The following is a 10,643-nucleotide window of genomic DNA, read 5'->3' on the forward strand; positions in this document are numbered from 1 at the left end:
TCCAACATGGCGCTTGCAGATGTTTGTGGATACCGTCCGATAAAATCTTCGGCTTTTCTCAATGATAGCCCTGGGTACGGACCATCTTCTATGGTGGAAGATGCCCTATTCACATCCCAGAATTTTATGGTACCATGTGCTGCCAATGTAAGTTTCAAAATCAAATTCCCTGACCACTTTTCCATACTGCTTTGTCACGCGTGTGCTGTATATATCCAAAATGTGACTCGTCATGCCGGTGATAGTGACGAACTCTGTCTGGAGAAAAAGGTGGCCAGTGTACATGGTGTAGCCTCAAAGGATAGGTAAACAAGTGGTTTACTGTTTACCAAATGCGATGCATTGTTAAATGAATTCCGTAAACTACAGTCAATGCTGGACTGCCACTGATTTGAAGTCATTCCCCAGGATATATTTAGCACATTCGAGTCATGCATTGGGACTTAACATGAAAGACATCAACACTGAATCTAACAAATTTTATATTTGGGATAGCACTTTCTGAGTAAAGTACAGATCCTCGTACATTTTGGGGTTGAGTCCCGTCCGGGATTCGAACCCACACTCGCCAGAGTGAAATCCAGAAATCTGTTGGCAATACTTATGTAAAATTTGAATCTTAACAATAATTTAAATATAAAATGCATTGTTTTCTAAACATGCATGTGGTGCATTTTGTAATTGATTGAACAACAACATGGTTGTATGCAAAGAAAAAAGATTATTTAGTATGTTAAGAATATGAGGAGGTTACCTTAAAATAGTACATGTCGTATGATATTAATCACTGAATTATAACCATATAATATGCAATGAGTCCTGCTCATATACCAGGTATATCAAATTAAATCTATTCCATTTTCACTCCTTAGTTTCGAGCGACTATCCACTTAATATTTTCAAATAAAGTAAAATGATCCACAGGTTATCACCTTACTATTGCTACTGTAGTGATAACATATGGACACTGACAAAAACCCTGACAAATTCTGCTAGCCCTTGGGATACCTTTATAACGTAATTCAGCATATGAAATTTGCAGTTGCCAGTTGAAATTACCCTACTGTTTTGCATGATTTTTTAAAACATTTTCCCTTTCTAGGTCAAGATTACTGTTAATTATTTTTCAAAAGTACATTAATACAATCATAATGAATGTAGGTTACTATTTGTGTCTTTCTTCATCATGTTCATGCAAGTTAATGCTTTTTTATAACAAAATGGGAAAAAAATGCAAAAACAGACCAAATTGAATTTCTACACAGAGTTACGGGAATTAAATTGCCGCATAGGCAAGAGGCCACCCTGAGTGTTTAACATGTTTAAGATAAGACAAGGTGACTCAGGATAGTGGGCAAATGCAAGCATGTCAAAGTTGCATAGGACTTTGTTCAGGACTGTAGTGAGTTGTAGTTGTTGAATTGCGTTAAGGGCATTATGAATGACTCACTCACATGCTTCTTGTATTTTGCAGCCTACAGACACTGTGAAGCAAATGGCTGATGGTGAAAGTGACGTCAAGATTCACTTTAATCATGGAACAACCACCCTGGCTTTCAAATTCAACCAAGGTGTCATTGTGGCTGTTGACTCCAGGGCAACTGCAGGACCTTTCATAGGTGAGCAGGGATGGGTTGTAACCTTTCTCTACAGTGGTCAGGAGAGCATCACTGAACATATTGCCAGCAGTATGTGTTCGCCAAAACTCACTTAAGTATATTAAGCAGGTTGTTAAGTTTGTACTTTCAGCATGTTCAGCTGAGCGATGGTTTTGCATCCTACACCATGTATGGTTGTGTACCCATGATACCAATATGCCTACAAATTGAGAAAGGATGCAAATAATTTATATTGTTAGTTCTATGTGATCCAAAATGGCTGTATGGCTGTTATGTTACCAAAAATGTAGATTGCAGTTATCAAAGACTGACATTTCTATTCTGGTAAAGAATATTACACTCAAACCTCAGTGTGTTTGTAGTTGATTTTCTTCAAACTAACTTAGTCCCTATCTATAAATAGGCTTAAAGCTTCTTAGCACGTGCAATGATGCAACATCAGTAAAAGTCTTGGAAAGCAAGCATCAGAAGCATAACGCACGTCACCAGGTTGGGACGTAAAGGTTCAGGACCAAAAAAGTTCCCTGGGCTCGAAAATAGACCCAGGTAAATCCCAGATTCATATTTTGATCACGAAAACCACCTTCATAACTTACAAGAATCCATAAAGAAATAGTGCCTTCAGATATCTCTACTTGATCATGCTGTAGGTTATGCAGACTTACATATGTTAATCCTGACACTGCTGTTTCTGTGATGGGATGTTGGACTTGTGTATTTTCTACTTCAGCCTCACAGACAGTTAAGAAGGTGATTGAGATCAACCCCTACCTGCTGGGCACCATGGCGGGAGGTGCCGCTGACTGCTCCTACTGGGAGAGGGTCCTGGCCAGACAATGCAGGTCAGCATAGGAACAACACCTTGTACTAGTCATTGCAGTATGCTACATCATATTGCACAATATTTATCATGGAACTGGGGGCGGTCGGGTAGCCTAGTGGTTAAAGGCGTTAGCTCGTCACGCCGAAGACCCGTGTTCGAATCCCGACATCGGTACAATGTATTTAGGCCATTTCTGGTGTCCCCCGCTGTGATATTGCTGGAATATTGCTAAAAGCGGTGTAAAACCATACTCACTCACTATCATGGAACTGCTCCCTCATATCTCAAGAATTTCACAAGCCAGTGTGTCCCAGCAATAGCGCTCTGTCAAATCAACAATTATTCCTGCTGGAGGATCCAAAACCAAAGACTCCAGATCATACAGCATTGCTGTCGCTTCTTTGCGGAACTTATTCCCTTTCACACTGAAATCAGTGCAAACACTTCAATCCTTCAAGATTAGGCTTAAAACAAATCTGGTAGAGCGTCCGCCCGGAGAGCGGAAGGTCCGGGGTTCGATCCCGGGCCGCGTCATACAAAAAGACGTTAAAAGATTGTACTTGTTGTTACCCTGTCTGGCGCTCGGCATTAAGGGGCTAAAACAAGGACTGGTCGGCTCGGAGTCAGTATACTGTGTCTGAGTGGGGTATTCGTGTTAAACTGCGGCATGGTATCTCAGTGAGCTAGCACTATAAATCGGCATCAGTCCGGACTAGTACAAGCAGCCACACACACACATACACGTGCATGCACGTCGCTATATAAGTGCAATAATCTTGGACGCGACGTTAAACCCAATTTCACCTCACCTAAAACAAATCTCTTCTAGCCCAATTCCCCATGACTCTGCAGTTCTGGTCGATACGCGCATTTAGAGCAAACCGTGATCAGCTGTTCTGCAACTTGTGTGGGCTTTGAGCATGCCCCTGTCTGTTGTGGAACTGGAAGCGTAGCACAAAATAAATGGCCATATTATTCTTTTTGTTATTACCATGCTTATTGGCAAGTTTTATATATTTTTCAATAATAATGTTACCTAAAGTAACACCTGCAACCATCAAAATTACTTGACATGTCACATTTTGCATGTTACTGTGTTAGCATCTGTTAGATTCATGTACACATGATGTAGTCTACCATGTCGACTGAAGTAAGAATGAGCCTGAAACACTTGTTAGCTTGAATAGAGATAGGAGATACCATGTGTCCATCACAGGATACCTTAACAATGGACAACTAATACCTTACCACAGGAGACTGTTTAACTATTGGCACCAGCCTGCTAGCCGATTCAGAGGTCTTCAGCAACCCATGCTTGTCATGGAGGCTACTAACAGGGTCCCTTGGGCACGCCAGAAACCTATGATTGTGGGTTCGAATCCCAGTTCGCCCCGATTATGTTTCTAGGTTTGTCAGCACCATACCCGTGCTCGTGGGTTTCACCGAAGTGGTAAACGTCTGAGACCTGCATCACTTTGGGCTTTCCTCCCACATGAAGCTGACACGCCGCGATATAACTGGAATACTGTTAAAAGCGGCGTTAAACCCAACTCACTCACTCACTCACTACTAACAGGCTTGCTGACCTGGTTGATGCATATCATAGTATCCCAATTGCTTAGATTGATGCCTGATGCTCAATCACTAGATTGTCTGGTCCAGACTAGATTGGTTACGGCCCACTGTCAAATAGCTGGAATATTGCTGAATGCGGCGTTAAACGACAAACAAACAAACAAACAAACAAACAAACAAAAGAAACAAAGTTAGACAGTAGTGAGACTGCATATAGAAGAGTGGTTTTCCTACAGTATGTTGTTGTGTTCTTCCAGAATCTACGAGCTGAGGAACAAGGAGCGTATCTCTGTTGCAGCCGCCTCCAAGCTGCTGGCCAACATTGTGTACAACTACAAGGGAATGGGCTTGTCCATGGTCAGTGGATGGCATTACCAGACATACATACAAAATGTTTACTTAGCCTGTGTTACATTATGCATACTGTTGCTTTCAGGTCCTTAGCCTGTGTTACATTATGCATACTGTTGCTTTCAGGTCAAAAGTATCCATAGAAAGAAGACTTTGAGGATTGAATTGTTGAAGTTGTTGAACCCCTTGTATCCCAATGACCGCCCATGCCCCTCTGTAGTCATTGTTGTTTCTATTGCCGTGGTGAGACCATCTTGATCACGGAGCTCAGAAAGATTGTTTAACTATACCCTAATCCTTTCTTATTAGGGTTTCAACTTGGTGCCTTATATTTCACAATATGCACCATTCCCACGGATTATACTACATATTTATTCTGTGTATTGGGATTTTCCAGCCACGTGTTCAGCTGTACACGACGTCATGCTCTGTTTTTTTTCAAATTTGTTCTCCCACCTTTGGTTTGAGGCCTAGGTTTCATATCCCTTGCCTTTATTAGTGTTATCCCAGTTATCATCCATCAATGTAAAGATCGGAGAGTTTTTACTTCGTCCCTGCTCTTACATCGTCCCAGTCATCTATGGATTTAAACCTCAACCAACCCAGGGAACTCTAGTTGTTGCAGTTACAATCTGTGTTTACTTGACAGGCAAACCTACTTAATTCCCTTGAGACCCTTATCCACATTACTGCATCAGTCGACATCATGAGGCGCCAGGGTCTTCTGGCTGCATCATTGTGGGACCCAGACTTCAATCAGTACCTACATGATCACTGATCTCGAGCTAGTCGAGCAGTGTCAGACAACTCTACGCTTGCTTGCTCCAATTGAGAGAAATACTGCTCTCCACTGAAGCGTGGAGAATGCAACCCGGAGTACGGTCATCCTTTCGCTGCTCACAGAGCCACGCTCTTGGAGAAGCAAGCCATAGACACAGTAGACTCAGCTTATTTAACACCAACCTCGATCTGCAGACCTCTGACATCCCTATCGCGATACATCCCCAAGACAGGAAGTTACTGTACTTCGTCTTTCACGGTCATCATCAGTGTAGGGTGCTCCCGTTTGGACTTTCCACGGCCCGTGGGTAATCACACACATTACCAAGCCAATCGTCAGCTATCTACATTCCAAGGGACCAGGTTTGCCTCCTACATCGCCGACTGCCTGATGAATGATCAGCTGGCCCCCGTACTCCTGCTGCAGCTGGCTTTCACTTGCTGACTCCTCAGCCTGCTGTGCTGGATTGTCTTCGAGCAACATCAGAACTCATACCGGCCCACAGTCCTACTTTCATCGGGGGACATCTTCAACAGCTCTCTTGGTCTCCTGCGTTTCTCCCGAGACAGATGGCAGGATCTTGTGCTCTATCCGATCCACCATCGCTATGCCAGTTTACAGTACTGTTAGGGAGTCCCTACTGGACCTAACCCTTCTGCTTCTATCATATATTCTCTATTTTATACACAGCCTGCATTACATGTCTCAGTGCCCGCCCTTCCTTGGACTTGGGTATTTCCTTCTCACTCATACTTCAGGTGGGCTCAAGAAACTCAATGATTGCAGAGGGGCATGGGAGGTAACTCCTGGGAGCGGTCATTGGGATACTACTGGTTCAACAACTGTATTTATATCAACAATACAATCCTCTGACTCTGAGTCCTCTTTCCACTTTCGACCTGAAAGCAACAATATGCATAATGTAATCCAGGTTAAGAATTAAATAGAGAATATATTCTGGTATTCTAATGTTTCTATATGCTTGAGTAACTCGGGATAATTTCAAAATGTAACTGACCCATGAAGATCTGGGGTAGAATAGGTCTTAAGCAACCCATGCTTGCGGTAAAAAGGCAACTGTGCTTGTCATACGAGGCGACTGACAGGATCGAGTGGTCAGGCTTGTCGACTTCGTCGATACATGTCATCGTATCCCAAGTGCTCGGATTGATGCTCTTGATGTCAATCACTGGATTGTCTGGTCCATATTCAATTATTGACAGACTGCCATCATATAGCTGGAACATTGCTGAGTGTGGTGTTACACAACAAACAAGCAAATATGATAATGCTAAACATTTTTGTCTACTACGCCTTATAATGAGTACATATATAGCAAAACCCTTAAAATTGTAACATTTCTACTTGTCCTTATGATACTTTAACTATTGGGCAGCTAGTCAAGGCCTATAGAACTAGTGCCAATGTGTTACTTGTCCACTGTAATGTCTTTCTGTAATTTTGTGTAATATGACAGGTAATGTGTATCACTCTTGCCGACTCTTCTCTCATTTTAATATTTTTATGCAATAAATGTTTAAATGAAATGCTCTCATATTTCAGGGAACCATGATTGTGGGCTGGGACAAGAGGGTGAGTTTACAAATGATCAGTGACTAGGAGTGTGGGATACATGTCTGGTGGTATTTAAAAACGATCCCTGTCAATGCTACAATCTGGATAGGCATCGCCAGCCTTCGTTGTCCTCACTACTCCGCTAGCCAGAGACTACTAAATGGTGCTGAAGACAAGTGATGCATTTTAGGGCTCTAACTCTGAACCTGTTTAATTTTGCTACAAACATTGTAAACATTTTTGTCTCAAGGTTGGTCACAATGCATATCAGTCAGTAGTCATGGTACAACATGAACACAAGTGACAATACGTGCTTCAGCCAGGAAATTCTGGATAAGTAGCAAGAACCAGAACTATATGAACTGGTATTGCAGGAGTCAATCTCAGTGCATGCAGGATTTTATGAGATTAATCATGATCATGTAAATCAGAGTAATCTGGTAATAGGATGCATGCAATGGCTATACAACTGCAGGTAGTATTGATAAAGTATTGATATATCAACTCAAATGTATCATGATATATACTGGATAATATATAAATTAAATATTATGTCTGTGAAAAGATCAATTAGATCTAGACTGATCCATTGAATGTTTAAAATTAAATTTTCTACCTTCCCAATGTTCATCTAAACATTGTAATCTTGATAAATATAAAATTTTCTGAAGTGAATTAATTTTGTATCGATATATCATATAGCGACTGATATTGAATGGGGTGGTCAGGCATAGTGACTTGCTTGATTGCAAATTCATGGTATCCCGATTGCGTGAATAGATGTTCATGATATCAATCACTGAATTCTCTGGTGACTCGATTATTCACAGTCCACGTGATACAGCTGGAATATTGCTGAGCGCAGCTTTAACCATCAAACAAAAATGTAATATTGTTTGTTGTCCAGGGGCCTGGTCTGTACTACGTGGACAGCGACGGAGAGCGGCTGACCGGGGACATGTTCTCCGTGGGGTCTGGGTCAGTGTATGCATATGGTGTGCTGGACAGTGGTCACAGCAACGACATGTCAGTGGAGGCGGCCTATGACCTGGGGATGAGGTCCATCTACCATGCTACTCACAGGGATGCTTACAGTGGTGGTGTGGTCAACCGTAAGTACAACTAGAAGGACATATTCTCAACAAGCAGGGCTGGTGGGGTAGCCCAGTGGTTAAAGTGTTCACTCAAGGGCTGGGACGAGTCCATATTTTCTACCCGGGTACCCACCACCCTATTACCCGATCCTACCCTGGTACCTTCTGTAGATATCAAGAGATAGGTACAAACTGTCCGATTGGGAAAAGTTTGAGCGTAGCCCTGGCAAAATGTATTTAGATAAATGTTTAGAAAAATCTTTTCATGCATACACTCAAGTTTACTGCATGAAGTTTTTATCTTTATTCAGACATATGAAAGTCAGAAGGACTGGGTGCATTGTCAGAAAGAAATGGGAACATTAGTGACTTATAGTGTAACCATTGAGTTTTAGATGATTTTTGTCATTAAACAATATATCACGTGACCAGGTAGTCCTGGGGGTACACGGGTCCTACTCAGTACCCATCCGCCCCGAGTACCTGATTTATCCGTCCCAGCCCGAGTTCACTTGTCACGTTGAAGACCCGGGTTCGATCCCCACATGGGTACAGTGTGGTGTCCCCTGCCGTGATATTGCTGGAATATTGCTAAAAGCAGTGTATACCTATGCTCACTCACTCTCAATATGCACTGTTTGCAGAGGCAAGGCATTAAATTTTGATGACCAATTTTGAAGAGTCCCATGAAAATTCAATGCTGCATTTTGAAGTCCATCCCTTGATTAGATCAGTTCCCCAGCAATCTGTTGTTGGTCGTAAGAAGCGATTAATTCATTGTGTCATCGTACTGAACAACATGCATCATTTTTTGTTTTCAGTCACTTGTTTGTCTGCTCCAGACTTGATTTACGGACAGATGTGATTTTCCTGGACAATTTGACTGCAGTGTTAAATAAGATTCACTTGCCTTGAAGCGTCCTTAAATTTTGATATGCAGTGAAAAAGCATGGATTGCTATTGACCACTGATTTGACTTGCTCTAACTTTATAATCGACAGGCAGTCGCAATATGACTTGAATGTTACTGACTCCCCTCCAAAATATTAATCTGCAGCAGTAATGTCTGTTTCAGGTATATGGAAAATATGTTTTCATTAGTCATTGACAAATGGTTTGTTTCAACCCATCAGTCATTGATTATTAGGAATCAGTCATTAGTAATTGGTAACTAAGATGTTTTTTTTTTCCGGCATGTTCAGAAATCATATGTCAAAATAACTTTTTTGATCATGATTTTTAGTACCATATGTCCTCGATTAGATGCCCGGGCATACATTTCTTTCAGGCACTCTTTACACCTGGCGTTTAATCGCAAAGGTAATAATGGGAAGAATTCTGTGCATGATCACAACCCAGTGATTAATCAAGACCCAGCTATTAATTGAGGCCCAAGCATTTATTTGACATTTAATCGAGGAAATACAGTACTTATAGATCATGTTCTGTTGTCAAACTGCATGCATGTTTGTTATCTTCAGTGTACCACATGAAGGAGACAGGCTGGATCAAGGTATCTCAGACAGATGTCAAGGAACTGCACTTCAAATATCAAGCAGAGAAGAAATAGGCCCATTAGGACACATTGACGTTTCATCATGTAGGGGAGACAACTCTCCTTGTCACGTTATCGAGGGAACAACATTTCCCCTCTCTGTATGAAGGATTCACCAACTTCTCATTCATGTACTATGTTATTGTCTATATAAACTGAGTCATTTGTGAAACAGTGTTGGTTGTTTGTCTGGACACAGGAAGGTGAAGGGGGCTTCACATGTATTCCTTTGTGTGGAGTTGGATCGGGATCATCATAGAATAGGTCTTCCATGCTAGTGCTAAGAGGCAACTAAAGGAATCAGGTGGTCAGGCTGACTGACTTGTTTGATGCATGTCATCATATCCCAATTGCGTAGATAAATCAATGCTGTTGATGGTAGTCAGCATTCACTGGATTGTCTTGTCCGGACTCAATTATTTACAGACCGCCGTCAAACAGCTGTAATATTGATTGCTAAGTGTGTCGATAAACAACAAACAAACAAAATTATCGTCATTATTTCATGGGTTTGTGTCTACTACATGTAGAGGAATGTATGAGATTCGAGTGAAACCCACCATATAGTGTGATTGAGTGAGTATTGTTTTAAGCCTCTTTCAGCAATATTCCAGCAATATCATGTGCTCCACGCATTGTACCCATGAAGGGAATCGAACCCAGGCATGAGGAGCGAATGCTTTTTCCACAAGGCTTCCCAACCACCCATATTAAACTGGAAATGCAAGGTGATATGTAGGTATTTCAGGGGCTTTCTGGGCAGTCGGGTAGCCTGGTGGTTAAAGCGTTCGCTCGTCACGCTGAAGACCCGGGTTAGATTCCTGACATGGGTACAATGTGTGAAGCCCATTTCTGGTGTCCCCTGCCGTGATATTGCTGGAATATTGCTAAAAGCAGCGTAAAATCAAACTCACTCACTCACTCCGGGGCTTTCTGGAAATAGTGGTGACGAAGCTGCTTCCTTTTCAGCAAGTACTTGCAAACGCTTATCTACTTTGTCCTATTTTGTCTGGTCTCACAAATAAACAAAAAAACAAGGTCATGTTAATAAGTAAAACTTTATTGGTCACAAAGTGTGCTTGGCACAAATGCTCAATGTATCTTTGCACACAACACAGAAGGCCTTTCCACACAAGTTAGAAAGATATATATGTCAACCATCTTCTCCTCTGTCTCCAAACTTGGGAGACAGCAGTCAAATTTATTCTACAAATTAGCAGACATTACAGATATTCTTTGTGAGTATTGACATATATAGCGACAAAAGATT

At 41.7% G+C, this 10,643-nt stretch overlaps 1 protein-coding gene across 1 annotated transcript; it reads left to right on the forward strand.

Moving 5' to 3' along the window:
• On the forward strand, nucleotides 1–9,545 carry LOC139450971 (proteasome subunit beta type-5-like). Its single transcript, XM_071232797.1, has 7 exons — nucleotides 1–147; nucleotides 1,475–1,619; nucleotides 2,350–2,461; nucleotides 4,275–4,374; nucleotides 6,713–6,742; nucleotides 7,632–7,836; nucleotides 9,300–9,545. Exons 1-7 carry the CDS (start codon nucleotides 7–9, stop codon nucleotides 9,386–9,388), a joined length of 822 nt encoding a protein of 273 aa, XP_071088898.1. The 5' UTR covers nucleotides 1–6; the 3' UTR covers nucleotides 9,389–9,545.
• Nucleotides 9,546–10,643: the final 1,098 nt, after the last annotated feature.

This window comes from Haliotis cracherodii, unplaced genomic scaffold, assembly GCF_022045235.1.
Source record: "Haliotis cracherodii isolate W230 unplaced genomic scaffold, xgHalCrac1.p SCAF_10, whole genome shotgun sequence".
NCBI classification, from domain to species: domain Eukaryota; kingdom Metazoa; phylum Mollusca; class Gastropoda; order Lepetellida; family Haliotidae; genus Haliotis; species Haliotis cracherodii.